The following is a 20259-nucleotide window of genomic DNA, read 5'->3' on the forward strand; positions in this document are numbered from 1 at the left end:
AAAAACGGTTTCCTGGGAAGAGATTAAAGGTAACAAAGTATGGTTGTGTGATCTGCGGCCAGTTCTGCTACCATCTTCCTGAGCAATCCTCAGATTATTTTCCCTGACTTCTCTATTCATACTACCAACAGTCTAAGTCTGACACAAGTCTTCCTTCATATTTCTGTATCATAAAAGGCCTCAAGCATGGTCTGCACTTTACAATACTACTGAATTAATGTAGTAAAACCTTGCTGAGCTACTGACTTCTTGCACCAGTTCATAGTGAACATAAGACAATCACAGTCACTGGAATAAGGTCTCATGTCACTTAGGTATTATTCCTTTCACAAAATACACTAAAGAACATTTACTAGTCTATGATAAGTGCCATAAATATTTAAAACCACATTTGTAAGTGAGAAAGAAGAATACGTTTTGTGATACCACAGCCTCAGATTTTTAGCTTTGGTAATTGGCTATTTTGGGAAATATAATTCTTAATGGCTTTCCTACTGCTAATGCAAATTAGGAAGAATCTTCTCAGCTTTTAAATATGATGAGCTCAGCCCTGAAGCTCCTTGTCACAGTAACACTTGTTCACACTAGCAGCCTCGAGTAGTGAACTTATGTTAGTGCTTACGTTTGAGCCCAGTCCTCTTTCCATTATTAATGTGTCATCACACCATGGATTTGTTTGATAAATGTTACATTAAGAAACAAAAATGGTGAGCAGATGTGAGAAATGTTTCTAGAGGCTCAACCCCACGTTGCTCTGCACGTTGAGGACCTAAGAGTTCTGACGGGTGGATTTATCTTGAAATTGAAACACTTTGTACCTGTACTGCTCTGGTTCTGCTGATTGTTGTACCAAGCAATGTGATCTGGAGTCCTAAGAGTAACTATAAAGATGTGTCTGATGAGCTCTGCCTTAGCACACACAGATTTAAATTAGCGGTGAAAGAATGCACAGGAGAAGCACTGATGTGAGAGTAGAACAGATAAGCATGAGACAGATTTTCAGTTGAGATGTGTGTACCGCATTTCAGCTAACACAGAACAAAAAGCTTTTCTACCTAGTGTCAATAACACACTTATTTATCGTGGCTTCAGCAAAAGAAGGATTCACCATGTAGCTACCAAGCAAGAGTGGTTCCAGGGAACTAATATTTGGTCTAAACTCCATTCCTGTCTCCACCACAGGCTTCAACTAAACATCAACTGCACTCAACAGAAGGAGACATCCTATTTCTAACTATGTTGCCTTAAATCTAACATCCAAAGTGGCTCCAGTGGGTCTTCACTTTGGAAATGAGACTTTGCCTGTTGGCAACCTTGTGCCTAAGGAGTCATTTGTATCCAGATGGGTTGGTGACATAGAATGGTTGATGGCTAGACAGATGACCACAGAATCATTGAACCATTTAGGTTGGAAAAGATCTTCAAGATCATCAAGTCCAACTGCCAACCTGACCTACTGAGTTCTATCGCTAACCCATGACTTGGTGTCATAGGGAAGACAACTTTTTTCTTCAGATTTGGAAGAAAATGACCAACCCAAAGAATGTAGTATTCTCCTGGCTGGCCATGATTTTAATCCTTGCCTAGGAGTAAGCATTATGTTGCACATTCATACAACACTGCCATAGAGCCTCTATCTTGGCGATGAGACAGGAGAAGAGAGATAAGCTCTTCCTCCTTCCCCACATTCTTCTACATACACTCATAGGCCTCACCTCGAGTACTGTGTGCGGTTCTGGGCACCACAGTACAAAAAGGACATTAAATTGTTGGAGAGTGTCCAGAGAAGGGTTACTAAGATGGTGAAGGGCCTAGAAAGGAAGACATATGAGGAGCAGCTGAAGTCAGCTTGGTCTGTTCAGCCTGGAGAAAAGGAGGCTGAGGGAAGACCTCATTGTGGCCTACGGCTTCCTCATGAGGAGGAATGGAGGGGCAGGCATCGATCTGTTCTCTTTAGTGACCAGTGATAGAACCCCTGGGAATGGTGTCAGGCTGAGGCAGGGCAGCTTCAGGCTGGATATCAGGAAGAGGTTCTTCACCAAGGGTGGTCACGCACTGGCACAGGCTACCCAAGGACATAGTCGTGGCACCAAGCCTGTCGGAGTTTAAGAAGCATTTGGACTGTGCACTTAGTCTCATGGTCTGAATTTTTGGGTAGACCTGTGTGGAGCCAGGAGTTGGGCTTGATGGTCCTCGTGGGTCCTTTCCAACTCGGAATATTCTATGATAGCTTGGTTCAAGCTCTGCCTTGCATTTCAGCAGCTATCTGCACCTTTGCATAACAGTAAAATAACACTAGCCTTCTGTGACAAATATGATATAAGGGGTCTACCACTTGAGGCAGAACGGCCAGCTTAACGTGTAGCTGACCAATGTAAATAGGATGAAATCTATTTCTGACTCCTCAAGGAGTCAGCTTCAAAGGAATGCCAGCAGAATCAATTTCAAATGTTGACTGTGGAATGTGTGAGAGGTGTAGAGGACTGAATGAAATAAATACTCAGGTGCATGTCAATATACAAAATCACCTTCTGGCTTTAAAGAGAGAAAACAGGGAAGTGGCTTTGTACTTGGAATTGCCAATGACTGTAGTACCTGTGCTCTGTTCTCTCTTTTATATGGGACAGGGAACCATGAGGGCGGTGAGGCACTGGAACAGGTTGCCCAGAGAAGTTATCAGTGCCTCATCCCTCAAAGTGTTCAGGGTCAGCTTGGATGGCGCTTGGGGTGGCCTGATCTAGTGGGAGGTGTCCATGGCAGGCGGGTTAGAACTAGATGATCTTCAAGGTCCCTTCCAACCCAAACCATTCCATGACTGTATGGGCCATTTAGCACAGTGATTTCTGCAGTGTCAAGTTACCATCTCCTTTCCCCAACACAACACATCAAGTACGATGTTGAATATTCACACACACAAAAATCATGTTTATGGAAATTAAATTGTCATGGCAACAGAATAGGTCTTGCAAGTATTTTAAAAATAAATTAACAAAACACATTTATGAAATCTAAGATCAATTCTTTCATGAATGCACTTAAGCAGATATTAAAAAATGGTTTTCTACCTACGTAAATATGAAATCACCTTAAGCCAAAAATTTCACCTTATCATACTGGTATATGTAATAGATATGCATAGCTATAAATATTTTAAACTACAACAGCAAAACTCAGTTTCAGCTGGACAGATACTAACATCATTGGGCTTATTTTGTCTCGAGTACAATATTTTCATATATTACCATTCATACTTTGTGATATGACTCAGCTTTTTAACACAAAGCTTGTAACAATGGTTCATTATAATTTAGTTTATTAATCTCCATTAAAATCTCAGCTCTTCAGGGGCTTATAGCGCTTACCTGTGAATGTACAGACTTTCTTTAAAACAGCATACTCATTTGGTTCAGCTGATTATTTTTTTTCCCCCACTTCTCAGGATGAATTTGACCACTTAGGCTTTGCATTCTTTAGAAACTTTTCACTATTATGACTTGTACAAAATGATTAGCCACAAACTCAAGCTGACAGAGAAATTGTAACTTTGTGTGGATATTCATCAATGTTTGTGTTGAGAACTCAGCCTAGATAAATGACAAGCTGGTGAGATGCTGGATAATTACCTGTGGTATGTTCAAATTCAGATTCCCAGAGATGGCAGCCTTAGTCACGTTACCTTGCATAAGCATCATTACTGAAGTTAGAAATGCAGTATAGGTTGAATCCCTGCAGTGAACACAATTATGTTCCTAGAGTCTCTCTATTGATCACATTCACTGTTTCCTCCAGCAAGATTTAATCATTATCCCCTCTGGGCATATCCTTTGGGTATGCTTGTAACTGGAACTTTTCATTTAAGTTAGTGTATTACCAATTAGCTTTCATCAAACATCTCATTTATATTTACTAGTCTGGAAATTTCAAGTTCTGTCTGCTTAATTTTCTCCTTGATTCTATACATTATGAAACCTAGGAAGTTTATAACTTTATAATGGAAATCAACCAGTGAAATATAACTACACAGAATAGCTTGTGATTTTTTTTCAAGCTCTTAGAATATTTTCATTTTGCATTTCATAGTCAAAGCATTTTCACTGATAATCATCTTTACATACTGCTACAACCAAGGCCATATACATCCATTGTAATGCTGCAACTGTGTAACTTCGAAGTTGTAGAGCTCCTTAATGAAGACAAGTCTAAAGACAAATGAAAGAATGTTATGTCAGACTGATTTTATCTCTCATAGAAAATAAGAAAACTCTTTTGTATTTCTTCTTTCCAGGTTATCTCTGAATGAAAGTTTTCATAAATCCAGTGCAAATTACTGTCCTTTTTACAAAATTAGGGACTATTTTAGAATTCTGTCACCATCCAATCTCATTTCTCCACAAAACTGTACATGTATTCTAAAATTAATTTTTCTACTTTATGCCATCTTCTGCCCCCCTAGGGGAGTGTTTGTTAGGGCACTGCATGTGATTCGATGGGTAGGGAAGAGCCTGGGAAACCTGTGTTCCTGCTCCCTTGACTATCCTGAACAACTCTACAACCTCTCAATGATCTTTTCATGGTGGACCAGAGAAAATGGAAGAGAACTGTTGCAGGCAATGGTGCTTTATCAACGTTTTTAAATACCTCTGGTGCCCACTGATTCAGAGCACTGGAACAACTCACCTTTATCCTGCAATTCAAGTTCACCTGTTAGCCGAAATTCATCTGTTAAAGCACTCTTTTCATCCAGCTTTCATCTTCAAATCTTTTCATTCTTCATCTCTCTTTCTGTAGGAATTTCTAGTTTTGTCCTTCTTACCAGATCTCTGCTAATGTGCTCTCCCAGGCTGTGCTCCTCTCCTTCTGGGCTTGATTCTCTGTTTTTCTCCTTGTCACACCATTCATCTGGAACAGCTTCCCAGAGCCCTTAAAATTCAGTTGGTTCACTTGGCCATTTAATATTTCTTCTGTCTGCTCCTACTTGCACTGTTAATCTTCATGTACATCTGTCCAAATCGCATTGTCAAGCCAGACTGCAAGATGCTGAGCAAACCCTGTCTCCTTATGTGTTCATTAAGTAATGAATACATCCACAGAACTGCTGAAACTACAGCAGTGAAAAATGTCTCTGGCCAGTTCTCATCTTCTATTTTGATGAAAACAGAAGGCATGAGGGAAGGGAGAGAAATTTGTTCACAGTTAAGTTGGTCTGGCAGTGACCACAGTTCAGAAAGCAGCAGCGTTAGGTAGTGTGCAGCTTGACAGTGAAAAGAACCAAAAAGTTGTTATAAACACAAGCAGCACTCAACAGCTGACTTTTACCAACCACAATGAGTGAAGAGCAAAAACTGACCAAATAATATAAACAATACTAAATATTTGGACTATGACAGAGACTGTAGTCAAGAACAAGGTGTTACTGTGCGTGCATTGTGTATGTCCATAGCAGCAGCATTTGTAAAGCAAGAGAAGATGACAAGAAGGCATGCACAGATGTGGCATAAAGCCTAGGCAGATAAACACAAGGAAAGAATCCAGTCTTAAACAATGGAAAGAGAGGAAGGAAAAGAATACATTAAGTATTCAGGTAAGTATGAGCTAATAAAATATAACTGCAAAGCAGAAAGCAGCTTTATTCAATGGCTCACCCTCCTGTATTTCATGGACACTGGATTAAAACTGAGGGGCTATGGCAGAGCGCTTAGCAGAGATGCAACCCTAGGAATACCTAGCAAACAGCTGGTACCACTGCTGCTATACCAGGGAGCAGCAAGCTGTGAATACACACATCTTTCCCTGCGTCTCCTTTCCTACATTACATGTGCAAGTGAAAAAACTACCACAAAGAACTTCTTGATCTTTTCAATGTATGGACCACTTTCTGAGAAAATACAAAAAAAAAAAAAAAAAAAAAAAAGTAGAGTAAGGTCTACCGACAGTAGGTTTGCTTTGCTTAATTAAGCTCTCATAAAAAAAATAGCTTGTTTCTGCAGACTGCCAGTGGTCTGTGCACCACAGGCTGAAAGGCAACATTAGCTATGGAATTCCAGCAGTAAAGTTCACAAACATAAATTCATAGGAACACCTGAAAAACCTTTGTTTTCCACAAAAAAGGGTGTGAATCACCCATATTCATTCATTTGCATGTCCATAGAAAAGAAAAAGAATAAAAGGAATCATAAATGCCAAAGAAAGCTTGATGTTTTAAAGAACAGACAGTTGAAAGTCCCAATTTCTTTTTGGCAATATTTGCCCTACTATATATAAGAAAATGTGTTTGTGGTTTTTTTTTTGTTTTGTTTTTGTTTTTTAATAAATTAATTTGTTTCAATAATGGAAGTGATGGATATTTACTTGAGGCATCTATTTACAATTCCATGAAGAAAAATAAAATGGGTATTGATAAGTTTAGACAGATCTAATTCCTGCAGCTTTCCTAAGTGGTGTTCTACACTTCTTTTCAGCCCTTTATATAGATCCCTCTGCTGAAGACAGCACTAGCTTCTAATGAGAACCATTCTTCAGATGCTCATCTTGCATAAATGAAGCCTTAAAGCCAATGGTGCCACTGCAGTTTACACAGCTGAAGGTCTAGCCCTTGAAGTCTATCAAGACTGCAGCAGAATAAACAGAAAACAAAAGACATGTTACATGGAGCTGTCACACCCAAGAAGAGGAGAGCTGTACACCACAGAAGAAAAAGGTTGAGCCGTCTGGGAATCATCCCTTTTTTCTCTAGTTGGCTGTGAGAGGCTGTCCCTCATGATCTCCACCCCTGGCTATTTCATGCCTCATCAGAGGCTGCTCTTCTATCTTCCACTAACGTTATACTATGTATTTCAGTTACTCCTTGCATAAAAATAGTATTCATGTGTAATTCAGGCTGTGATCCAACAGTCTGCCCTCTTCCTGACACAAGGGATTCATCCTGGAGAATACCTCACGCTTTCAGATAATTCCACTCCTCATATTTTCCTCCCGTTCTCCCCTTTTGCTTTCCCCTCTTCCCACACATGTGATGTTGAGAGAAGGCAAAACGGATAGGAAGGAGGGCAAGATTACTGTGTATCAGCTCAGGGAATGACAGAGAGCCAGATCTTCTCCCACGCTGACTGGCACATGGCAGCTCCAGGAGAACGCAGTCTGCAAGCTAAAGGGCATGGACAGACCCTTCTTTCAGCTGCCATCTGCAGCACGTATCGGCTGGAGATGCATGCTGCTCAGTCCTGTGGGAAACTGAAAAACAGAGGATACACCACCATTTACCTCTGCTGGTGTCCTTGTCTTCCATCCTGCAGAGCTTGGTGGGGTATGAGTTAGCCCTGAGACCCCAGAGGCTTCTCCGAAAGCCCTATGCCAAACTACAGGTTCACAGAGTCCGTGGCAGGCTGCCTGTGACACAGCTGAAGACTGGTAGTTGATAGAACCACAGCATTTACTAGAGCACTTCGTAAGGATACCAACTCCTCCTTTTATGGACCCAAACAAGGGACACCTTTTACAGCTCATTCCTGCAGCCCTACCAGATGCATACAAGGAAGACCACAGCACACCATGAAAAATCCTGATCCAGGACATCACCAAGCAGTTGCATCTATCGTAATGAATGGAAGCAGCGTGCAATCTCAAAGCTGCTCCACAAAGCAGACTGCAAGTAGATGGGCTAATCAAGCTTCTCTACATGGCATTTGGTGTGGAAACTTAATTTTTGTCAGGGAAAAATTTAACATATCCCCTGGATATGAAAAAAATCTTATGAGTATTTTCTAATGTTTATGCAAAAACCCAGTTTACAATGCATCTTAAAAACTGCAATTCTGGGTTACTACAGAAAACCCTAAAAATTACCCAATTGTAGGAAAAAAAATTATAAACAAAGAGAAAGTATTACTTCTCCTGTCCAAACAGAGTGATAGAGCAAAACATAAATAGCATACAGGAAAAATAAACTGGATGTTTAAAATTCTCAGATTTCACCCTCATAGATTACTTCCATAACGTAGAAAAGATAATTTAACTGAAGAAAGGAGAGGCTTTCAGATGCTAAGAGACCTCCTGTGTGTTTGGTAGTGCAACAGTGCACAAGTTCTGTTTGGATATTACTTGTTTGGGGTACTAGGCACTAACGAGCACATCAAATGGACTGGGCTCCAAGCAGTGGAACACTGGATTTACTCAGCGTTGCCTATTTCCTCACCTGTTCTGGTGGCTTCTGACCTTCTATTACAAGTGCACTGCAGAGACTACAGATCAGTTATAACTACATGCAAAACAGATGAGGAACAGAATTTGAGGACTGGAAAACAGAGAACTTCTGTTATCACCAGTACAAAGTCACACTCTCCACCTAAGCAGGGAAAATATCTAAGAAGCCTGTGAAACATCATTTTAACATGTTAAAAATCTGTACTACAGGAACAGGCTCAGATGCTAGATGTAAATACTCCACATCATCGCAAATATTTATTTTGTAAGTGCTGCTCAGCTCATGGAGACAGCTAAAGTGTGAGACTGACACAAGATCTCTTTTTACCCTGACTATTCCTACCAGCAGATTTGTATCCCTCCTGTTTCCCCTTGCATGTAAGCTGTGTGATATATGACAAGATCTGGCTGAGACTGTACACAGTCATATTCTACTTGGTTATAGTATCTCAGAGCAAATTTTTTAGGAAAATGTATAAGACATCAGCAGCTTCATTAAGAGAAGAGCTCATTTATGTATGGACTAAGTGCTGTGCTTTGCATAGGGATGCATCTCCCAAACAAAGCTTTTGGCCAGTCTGTGAGAATGCCACATGGAAGATTTGTTTATTTATTTTTTAAGTTGTAGTTTGTTTTGCTACTTTCATGCCAGATGATCAGGATGAACAGAGTTACAGGCAGTCAAAAAGAACAGCTTATCAAAAGGAAGATGGATTATAAAAAAAATCTAAGGTCATTAAAAAATTAAACAAGCACGCAAAATAATACGACTTGGAGCTGGTCCAGCCAAACAGTGATAATGCAACCAGCAGGGCTGCAAAATCCAGATTCAACATTCAAGCCAGCATGGACTGGGAGCCCTGTACACCAGTCTTTAGAAAGGAAGCGCTGCCTACTGCCGTTCTTTATGGTTCCCTTCCACTTGAGGGAAGGCACGGCACTGGCTATCTCCAACAGCCCAGCAGCAGAGGAGAGCTTGTGCAGATAACTATACCTCAAGCCAATTCTGGCATGAGGACAGCTTAAAGGGTTTACCCTCCCAGGATGAGGAAAGGACAGAGAGGATTTTCTAGTGTGCTGTGCAAAGCACATTTTATATCAAAATCATATCATATTATTCAAATGTGGTAGGAAAAGGGATTGTAAGTCTCCCCATCTACATCTGGTCCAACCAACATTGGGGTTGGACCTGATGATCTTTTGAGGTCCCTTCCAACCCCTTCAATTCTGTGATTTTTTTTCCTTGTCTACAGTGAGCATATAGTATCTTCAGTGCAATGGAGAACTACATCCACTTAGCTCTGCTTTTGAAAACCTCTCTCTGAAGGTGGTGGGAAATCGTGACAATAACATAAAAACTCATGGAAGTACCGAACCAGGGAGTTTCTATTTGATTCATCACCGTGGGATCTTCAGGTGTCTGCACTAAGGACTGTGAAAATAACACACCTGAGGGTGCAGCATTACATCTGGAAGCATATATACCAATGCCACTCTTTCTACAGGAACACTATGAGGGATTTAAGAAGGTGAACGTTTTCCTCAGGAACACACCTGTAGCTTAACAGCAGGCAGACAGAAATAGTGATGGTTTGTACCCGTTGCACATAGTAACCCAGACCGAGGTGATGCTTTAATCGTTAAGAATGATTAAGAATTCCAGGTTCATTAAGGAATTAAGCCACCTGAAAATAATAAGATGGGCAGGGCTTTTAAAGTACGGGACAAGCGAGGTGCTGCTGCTCCTGCAGGGAAAGTGCCAGTAACAGCCACAGTAGCTGAAACAGTGCCCAGGACTGTGGCAGATTCAAGGAATGGACTTTCTTTGTTCGATTCTTTTTTAAAGGGAGTGCTTTGCTTACCGCTAGAATACAAAAACACAGCCCCAATTTACAACCGTGCTACCTCAGCCTCTCACTCGGGACCTCGTACCGCGGAGCTCCTCGCCTCGCTCCCTCAGGGCTTTATCCCTGCCAGCCTCCTCGGCAAACTCCTGCAGACCGTGCCCGGAGGGCTCCGGCCACCCGCCTCATGTCTCCCGGTGCCTCGGTCCCGTCACCGCAGCGAAGTTTTGGGGCCGGGCAGGGCAGGAGGCGGCGGCAGCGCCCTGAGGCGCCCAACGGCCGCGCGCGCGCCTCGCGCCCCCCGCAGCCCCCGTCCCGGCACCCGCCGCGGGAGCGCGCTCCCCGCCCGCCTCAGGCACCCTCCAAGCCGCCGCCGCGCCCCGGAGCTCCTTACCCAGCCCCGGCACGAAGGTGTTGAGGAAGAGGCAGATGACGGCCACGGGGAAGGGCATGTAGGGGATGGCGGCGCGCAGGGGGCCCTTCTTCTCCCGGACCTGCACCACCACCCCGCTGGAGGAGCCGGCGCCCCGGCTGGGCTCCGCGGCCGCCGCGCTCTCGCCGTCTTTGGGCGAGGGCTCCATTGCCCGGCGCTCGGCGCTGCCCCGGCGGGCTGCGAGCTGCCGCCTCTGCGCGCTCCCGGCGCTGCGCGGCCCCGCCTGGGCGCCCCACTCCCCCTCGGCGCCGCGCGCGCGCTCCCGCGGCCGTTCCCGCCCCGGCGGCGCCTCACGGAGCCCGCTCGCCTCAGGGCGCCCCCCCCAGTGCCCGGTGCCTCACAGGGTCCTCCCCTCCCCGCAGCGCCAAGAAACGCTGCCTGCCCCCCGTGTTTTTATGTAAAAAGAGCTGCCTGCAGGTGTAAGAGGGGCTGTAAATGGAGCCCACGCAGCTCGCTGCTCGTTTGTGGGTTGAAAAAGCGCTGTCGAAGGGAAGGGGGGAGAGCCACAAGTGTTAGGAGAGAAAATAATAGGCGCCCCACAAGTTGATCGTGGCTTGGGATAATGGGGAAATGTGTCTTCGTTCACATCAGTACTGCGAAGGGAAATGTCCTCTTGTAGGGCTGGTATTTATTCAGCACACAGTAAAATGGGAAGTGGTAATAGGGCTCGAAATGTGTCAGTAGTTAGAAATGATGGCGAGGCTCGGCGGCTCGTAGCAAAGGAACTTGGGGAAATATTAAAGGCATTAATCTTGATACAGAGCGTAAGTGTGATATGCATACAGGACTCCTGCATGAGAAGTAGTCAGCGTCTTACTGCACACTTTAAAATTGTATTTTCCCTAGAGGAATTCCTGATAGGTATTTATGGCAGGGGGGACTGAGCTAGATGATCTCTGAGGTCCCTCCCAACCCCAGCCATTCTGCGATCACCTGGTTCAAGGGAGAAGTACGCTTCTGTGCAGATGAATGCTTTATTCACCCGGTACTACTTGTAGATGGTGTGCTGACAGGACTGTAATGGCACCGAGACCTCATACGTCGTTCCCATCTCACAGATGTCAGGCTGCTCCATCAGGCTGGATTTGACCCAGCGGACCCTTCCTAGTGCAGATGAGAACCAAGCTTATTGCTTACAGAGTACGCAAGTATATCCTCCACTCACAAGACTTCAGACAAGTTTTGTTACACACTTCAGACTGACAAATCAAGCTGAAGGGTATTCTTTGTGCCAAATCTCACAGAAATCCTGCACAGATTCTAGAGGGAGCAGTAGTTTCATATTTATTAATTCATCTTCTGTTTGGAGTTTTTCTCTATCAAAATAACAAAGTCTTGTCCTTTCTGCAATTTTCTATTAGCCTAGAACTTTTAATGGTGGCACTTGTGGCTGTGTTCTGCTCTGTCCTGAGAGTATGTGATACTACCAGGATCACCAGGAGATACTCCAGGCTCCAGCATGGCATCAGCATCCCTGGGGGTGTTCAGGGAAAGGTTGGACGTGGTGCTCAGGGACATGGTATAGTGGGTGACATTGGTAGCAAGGGGATGGTTGGACCAGATGATCTTGAAGGTCTTTTCCAACATTAACGCGTTTATGATTCTATGCTCCATCTTAAATGAAGTTACGACTCAGATCAAATTTCTTGCTACTTATATAATACTTTCTGTTTCTTAGTAAAAGCTGGCTCAGACAGCATTAAATGTTATATTTTGTAAGATGGTCTTTTCAGAAAGCTGTGAAATAGAAAAACATATGCTGCTCCCCTTTCTTAAGATTCCCTTATCTCATGATGCTGAGAGAAGCTGATTTACCAGCATATATAACTTTTGATCTTGGAGAAAGGCACCTATTTGACAGCTGTGAGGAATGAGATCTTCTGTTTACTGACACGAGAGCAGTGTAAATGCATGTCTTCCTCATACTGTTGTACGCCTTGACTGGAAGGACTAATTTTAAAAATGAGTTACAAGTCCAAAAAGTACGAGCATTTCAGTCCTTGTCTCCCTGCTACAATTTTCCAGAGCTTTGTACTGTCAATTGAGCTGAAGTCAACACCTACTGCAATACGGGTCACATCTGAATAGTTAGAAGCAGTAAGCACTGCTGGTTAGCTCAGGGATTTCCAGTGGGATGGAGAGTGTTGTATGTGGAGTGTAAGGAGCTTTATATTCTCTTACACATAGTTGCCTGATCCCTGGTCTGTGCTGAAAGCTTTTGTCCACCTCTTTGTGGAACAGCATTAGCTCTCTGGTGTCTTCCAAAGTGTAGACATCCTCACCAAGAGTTTAACATTGTCAACAAGATGTGCTGAGAACAAAAGCTTTTGCCTGAGTTTGCTTTCTTGAGGTAACTGATGGGCTGTGAAATGTAAGGATCAGAGGTGTTTTTTTTTGTTTTGTTTTGTGATATAGCCCAGTGGACTTCCAAGGTTTCCCGTGGAATTAGCTCATAGGATGACTGTTCACTGAGTCCTCTCTTAGGTGTGGAAATCTCTCTTAGGTGTGGAAAAAAAAAAAAAAAAAAGCTGTAGAACCTGTGTCCTCTGCTTTCTGTCAGTAGAGACAGGCCCGATATTCCCATATTCTTCAGTAGGTCTTTTGTTATGGTCAGGAGAAGATTTATGTATGCACAGTTAAGTAGTTACTGCAATATGAACTTTCTCTGATGCTGCCAAGTCTGTATCTCTCTTATGAGACTTAATTTTCTGGTACTGTACTTGCCCATTTTATAAATACTACACAGACATGCACCAGAGAGCTACAAATCACAGCGCTATTCTGTGGCTATTAGGAATTAAAATAGGAGAGAAACAGTATTTTTTTTTCAAGCTTGTTCAGCAAAAGAGGAAATAGCAAAGCTTCACTTGAAGCATAATGCACCCAACTAATTCTGGCACGAGATGAGAATGTAAAAGTGAAAATTAGCATAACCAAGAAAGCAATAATGACAGAAGCTGTTTCTCAGGCAATGAGAGATGATATGTGTAGCATGCAGAGGGAGTGAATGACCTGTTGGGGAAAGACATGTGGGGAGGGAGGCCAGCAACCCCCGGTTCTTCATTTATTTCAGCAATTCAACTAACTGTAAAAGAGGTTTTTGTACTATCAGGCTGAACCACTGCTCCCCAAGATATATTTATTTTCATCCTGCGATTTATCTGCTTCTTACCTGTCCTTCCTGCTGGAGTTGGAAATTTATTTTAAATTATTTCTTGTCATATAAACAAAAAACTTGCTTAAGTTCCTTTCAATCTAGAATGTGATCAGTGCTGCATTTGCTGATCTCCATTTGAGTTATTCTTGCCCATGGGAAGAATATAGCCGGTATGTTAAATGAGAGTTGAGTCAAGTGCAATGGTGACTGGACAGGAAACGTTCTGTAAATCCTGAAAGGGGTGTTTACAGTGGAGATTATTACATTGCTGAATTTCCCAGGCTACATAGATTCTGGATAGATGACTGGAGAGCACAAGGAAAGAGAACAGCATTGCTGCTTTCAGTTTTCAAAGGCTTAGGGAAGGAGAGCAGCCTCAGCTTTCCACCCTTAAATAAAACTCTGATTTAAACTGACTCTTTATTTATTTTTTTAAGACTGTAGTTGGTGTCTCTCTCCATCTCCAAATGATTTCCTGCACAAAAGGAGGCCTACAGAACGTGCACTGGGCTCTGTGTCACCAATAGCTGGCAAAAACTTCACTCTAGCATGCAATTCTCCAGGGCTCTGTAGGAATGTTGGCTGAGCCAGCCAGAATACTCATTAATGGTGCAGTAGTAGAGAACTGCCCAGTCATGTCACCAGAAACTGACATGCAATCCCATGAGCTCACCATAAGCTTCCTGGTACTTTATCTGCAAGACATCCCAAGTTCTCCCTCTCTCATGTGAAACTTTAGTCTAGTTACTTGAGAACCTTTGACCTGCTGAACAGACTTCCACATTAGATTTTGCTGCATATAAAAGAGCATTTCTAATATCCAATTAAACTAGAAAACCCATGTATAACAGATTTAAGTATGATTCCCCATCTAGTCATTATCGTTAATGAAGTCATAACTTCCTGAGTGGTTCTGTGTGCCCTTAATTAGTGCCTCTGTTCCATCTCCACCCCCTCGTTGTGGAAGTCAAGCTGTGGGTTTCTTCCTGGTTTTTGGATCCTGTATAAACCTCAGGATATACTAGCACCTCTTGTCCCAGAAGCAGTGTCAGCATCCCTCATACTCAGCTACCAGGAGAAAGTGAGGAGCAGCGTTCTCCAGAGGTACGTGCTGCCTTCTGAGACGCCTGCCTTACAGCGTTGTGACTGAAGCAGCGTGAAGTTTTTTTCCCATGAGAACCAGGATCCTCCTGATTTCTCCCTTCTGCTCCTGTGGCACACACAGCATGGCTTTTTCCTGAGGCCAGGCAGGGTTTATTTCACTCAGTTGCTGGTGTGAAACAGGCAGGGTAAAGCATGATGGACCTTGCTCCTTTGATTCATATGCCACCGCATTTTTTTAGTTAATTGCTTGATTTTTCTCAGACAGATCCCATCTGGCCCTGATGTTTTGTCAGCCTTGTGACATTCTAAAAAAAAATGTATAACTATTTTTGGCACGATCTCAACTTCTGACAGCATCTCTGCTTTCTTCCCTAGAAAAATATATGGCTGTTCTTGGCATCTTTTCCACATTCCCCATTCCTTATAAACAGTGTGCCGAAAACTTGTTTTTATCAGTGTCTGCTGCTTCTGTGCACGACTTACCCTTCTACCCTTCTGAAGAGCTGTGTCCTCAAACCCGTCCTGTTCTCAGGCTATCTCTAATCCTTCATCAGGGAAAGCATTTATGCAGTGTGGTCAGTCTCCGCTTGCTGCTTTGCTCATCATATTCCCATGTACTTCTGATTTCTTTGTTTCTTGTTACAGGTTTTTGCTGACCTCATGTAGCCTGCCCAAGACTTTAATCCTAAGCTTCCTTTTAGCACGTGGAAGGGGAATACTTGTAGTGACAATCTTTGCAATAGCTACAGATGCCATATAACGCTGCAACTGAAGCACAAGTGAGTTTGTCCTTAATCCTTCTAGGGCAGATGGATCTTATCCTAAAAATCCTTAAAATCACTTTCAAGTGATCCAAGAGCAGAAAACACGCCTTTATTCAGGTAAGCAAAGAGAAGGTCAACAGAAGATTTGATTGCTTTATATGCATATTCAGGCAAAGAGTTGTGATCTGATGCCATGGAAGGCTTCTCGGTCCTGTTTACAAGGGCACAACTAGATGGCTCATGAAGCCGGTGGTGGTTGAATTCTCTCATATTTATCACTGACCCTATATTAATGGAGAGCAAAGTATCTAGCAAGTTGTCAGCCGCGTGCCTGAAAGAGAGAGGCAGCAAACAGACTCCAAAATCACAACCACTTATGATTCTGCAGAAGTCTGTCACTACTGTCAGGGAGCAAAGTGATCGGGTACCTTCTGTCAGCCTAGCAATATGACAAGACTCTTGGAGAGTTTCTAAAACTTCCCTAAAACTTTCACATGTCAGTAGATTTGTTATCATTTGAAACTTGCTATATTTTCTGTAGGGCACAAGCAAATACATCTGCCTGTGTACTGTGAGAGTCAGGGGGAAGAAACACCCCATAAAAGCTGTATGTATGTGATGGTACCAAGGTGGCATCAACTGTAAGAACCGACAGTAGCAATAGGAGGGATATTGGGAGCCGGAGGGGAAATTGTGTGGGCACGGTCTCTCCACAGTTTCAAAATTCAGTCTCTTAGCAACTGCAGGCCCAATGGGTATGGTGCTGCGTGCTGGGTGTGTGCGGTCCCCTTCGTCAGATGAAGAAGAGTAGAAAAGATTTAGCGCAGAGGAGATGGGGGAGGAAGAGTCAGTAAGAACAGGAACCACATCGTACTTGGAGAGAAATGATAAGAGATGTTTTGCCTGATGTACAGTCATCAACAAATAGGTTGTTCTCCCAGACACAATGGGATGCTAGTGAGAAAAAGGTTATGCAGGATTCCAGAAGGAAATGTGGGTGCAGTTTTGGGAATAGTTTGTATACTTTTCACTTTATGATCCCTGCTTGGTCTTTCTACAGAGGTAGATATTATTAACTATTATTTGAACCAGGCAGCTCACCTGCTGTCTTTGTTGACTCACCCATGCCTTGTCTGCAGGAGAGCAGTGTTAGCCCCGAAACCTCCTCTTCGCACTGTCCTCTTGTTGCATCGTAGCACGATTCCTACAAGAGCAGAGGCTGATGCTAAGCTTTGGTGTGCCATTCAGATTCCTAAGTTCCAAGTCTTTCTTTTGCATTTCACCTTCTTGCTTCATTGGTTTGAGGCCTTCTCCCTCTGTGTTTCTGGTGCCTGGTGAGTTTGGTCGTCAACAGCTATGAGCTGTGTGTCGCACTGAGGTATGTGTTCCTGTGTGCTAACTACGTGTGCTATAGCAGTGACCTTGGTGAAGCCAATGTGTATATTAGAACATAGACTGAACTGCATTTTAAGTCATTTCCCACCTCGTTGCTTTCTTAGAGGACTGAAATATGGTTTAAGTTTGTTGTCCAGCAGGTAGGCTATGCTTTTCCTTCAGGCAAAACAGCCTCTGAGATTTTGTGGGGATTTTATATGCTATCACAGTAGGAAAGGAGAGAAAAAATGAGAAGGGAGGAAAGGAAGATGGGACATGAGTTAGAATGTTTTGCTTAAGCTCATTCCTCCTACTAGAAAAAATATCAGTGTATTCTTTTCTCTGGAACTGTGCCATTTGCTCCTTTATACCTGGAGAGGCATTGCGCTAAAGCCATTACAAAACGTTGCAGGTGGTGATGGTTACTCTGAAAGCAGGGTAACTGCAGATTCTGAAGAGCCTCTTTTTCATAGCCACCAGGCTGATGCTGAATTAAAGAGCCTTCCAAATGGAAGTATTATTTCTTCCTTACTTTCATAACTTTCCTATTCCTCTACTGTCATAACAGCACATTGTATTGTGTTTGCTTGGCAAGGGTTTGGTAGCAGGGGAGCTGCAGGGGTGGCCTTTGTGAGAAGAGCCCAGAAGCTGCCCCATTTCAGATCTTGAAGTCAGATCTGTAGTTTTCAGACTGGTTGGTAAAGTTGGCCTCAGCTTCTCTGCAAAAAACAGGCCCTAAATTATCTTCCAGATCTAATCTAGGTCTAGCTCTGAGTGCTTTTACATATCTTATGCCACAAATTTCCTAGTCAATATGTTGACATTTTCTTAGAACTGCAGGTCTATCAGCCTTCCGCTCCCCTTCCAAAATATGACTGAAATAGATACTTTTCAGATGTTTGGTATTATAAGGGAAAATTCTTCACTGCTTGCAGGAAGGGTGACAGGAGATGGTCTGACAGACTGTATCCCATATCTAATTTTTCTGAGGGGAGAGGTCTTTCACAGGTACTGCAACTGCCATTGATTCTAGGTGTAACAGGATAAACTGAAACATGAAGAGGCTTGATTACTATGGAGTATGGAAGCTCGCTGTGACCTTTTGGAGCATGACTGTCCCAAAATGATCACTTTTTGAAATCACTGAGTCTGTATTACAGCAGGGAATCTGACCCACAGGCTTACCCCACTTCCTGAAAACCTGTTCTGTCTCACATCACCCAAGGAAGAGAGGAATCTACAAATAGCTCTGAGCTGACAGTTCTACTGGTGGTGCCAGAGACAGGACAGAATCCAGCTCATTCCTTCCTTCTTGCTGTTTCATTAGTAAAGATAAGATTTACAAATACACATAGAACAGATAAACTGAGGAAGAAACACTTTTATAAACTCAGATTTCTAATTTGCTATTTAAGGTATTTCCAGCAAACTCTGTTTCCAAAGACTGCAAAGGAGATGCTGTCAAAACATCCCATGGTTATTGTATTGCTCAGGCAGTGTTGAGAAGGCAAGGGCAGTGTTTTCTACAGCATTGTCATGAGCAAAGAGGAATTACAGCAACATATCCCTGCTGAGAGACTGAGTTGTTTTAGGAGAGTATGAAAACTGACTTGCAACTGATACTAGTATCAAGATGGAAAAATAACCCTTTATTTATATTCAGTATGTGTTCTATAATGTCCAGTACTGGAATCCACACTCAGTCAGAAATACCTAGACAGTGAAAAGGAGGTTAACTGTAAAGTACACAAAGATGTCCTTATTGCAGGCTTCCATAAATTGACCCATTTCTGACTTTCAGCAGAGCTGCATCAGTTCCGGAGTTTTGGCTTTCACGTTTGAATGCTCTGCGAAACAATTCAAGGCTTTTGCCCAGAGATATGATAAACTAAGAGACTGAGTCAGAGCTCTGGATCATAACTATGTGTGCCCAAAGGATAAATCCAAACATGAACTTTCTATGCAGGGACCATCTCGAGAACAGTTTATTCTAATGTCACAAAGTCAACTTCACTGTGTAACAGTTTAAGGGTACAGCAGAGCAAACACACTTTACCTTGACCATACATCCAACCCAGAAATGCCTCAGGAGACAACAGATCTCACGTAACACAAGTCAGGAATGTGAGCAGCCCTTTGCACGTTGGGCATCGTCTCCTTGTGTACATCAGTGCACAAGCTACGCTGTTGTTTGCACAGTCCTGAGTGTTATTTGCTGCTGCAGTCTTCCTATTCTCCAAAAGGAGATTTTTAAAGTTTTGCCTTTTCTAAATGACCAACACAAGCATTTGCATTTCATCCTCTTTCAAATTCAGCAACAACACGTGAACCTTTAAAGTACAGATACTGCAGCAGTGTTTAACCTAAATGGCATTTCTAAGCAAACACCCACAGTGTTATTAGGCATTTGCTCAACACAGTGCATCCATTTTACATTAGAAGGATGAAGCTGAGACCCATCTGCTTTTTAAATATTATTTGGCTCAGTCCCCCAAGCCAATAATAATAATAATAGTGTTTTGTGATTCTCTGCTAAGAGATTTTTACAAGATTTTTTTTTCTTTATCTCTCTAGCAGTACCTGGCATGACACAAAGCTGTTTGTAATACAACTGCCTCACTGGGAGACTGCTTTTTGAGAAGTTCTTTAAAGTAAGTTAGCAGTAGTGTAGAAAAAAAATGCTTTGGTTTCTACAGTATCCGTGTGCCTCTCTAATGAAAGGGAAGCTCTACTCAAAGCTTCCCTTGGGTAGATGGGGGAAATGATGTAGCTTTCTGGGGGGGAACCTTACATACAAGCCAAATTTTAAAAATGGTCAGTTTTAAAGCAAAGAACTTGAACAGCTTCAGGATTTTAAGTTTTGTGATGTTGTCATACTATCTGAAAATATTTTGAAAGCATGTGTGACAAAGTCCATTTTTAACAACAAAAGCAAAGAACTCTACTGAGTAGTACTGAGGCTAGAGGAGTACCTATATTTAGGTGAAAAGAATAGAGCTGAGTTCAATTTGGTGGCCACCTCTTTGTTAATGAAAATCAAACTTCTGTACCACAAGACAGTATATTTTACTTGTAAAATGAAATGCTGTTCCCTTTGAAGCTAATGATGATTTTGCTTTGACTGCAGTTAATAGAGTGTTTCAGCTATGTTCTTTGAGAGCACTGTGACAGGGATAGCAACAGCTTTTCAGAAGCAAAAGAAAGGTGTTAGAACAAAATAATGTGTTGTTCTCTAATTTATTTACACTGTAAATGAATCTTCAACACTAATTCAAATTCAGCCAATAAGCGAACACAGGAAGAATCAGCCCATGTTACTGAAATGTGTCAAAGCTGTAACACATGAAAAATGAGACACCTTAATTGTAACCAGTCCTACCTAAA

General features: G+C 42.7%; 1 protein-coding gene across 1 annotated transcript in view; it reads right to left on the minus strand.

The window, feature by feature from the left end:
* The window catches only part of STUM (stum, mechanosensory transduction mediator homolog), a 28611-nt gene extending 17984 nt beyond the window's left edge, over positions 1-10627 (minus strand). Inside the window, exon 1 of the mRNA XM_082758182.1 lies at positions 10438-10627. Coding sequence (XP_082614308.1) covers positions 10438-10624 — 187 coding nt within the window. The 5' untranslated portion in view covers positions 10625-10627. The remainder of the gene's footprint in view (positions 1-10437) is intronic.
* Between the last annotated feature and the right edge of the window lie 9632 nt (positions 10628-20259).

This window comes from Aythya marila (assembly GCF_965140915.1).
Source record: "Aythya marila genome assembly, chromosome: 3".
Classification (NCBI taxonomy): domain Eukaryota; kingdom Metazoa; phylum Chordata; class Aves; order Anseriformes; family Anatidae; genus Aythya; species Aythya marila.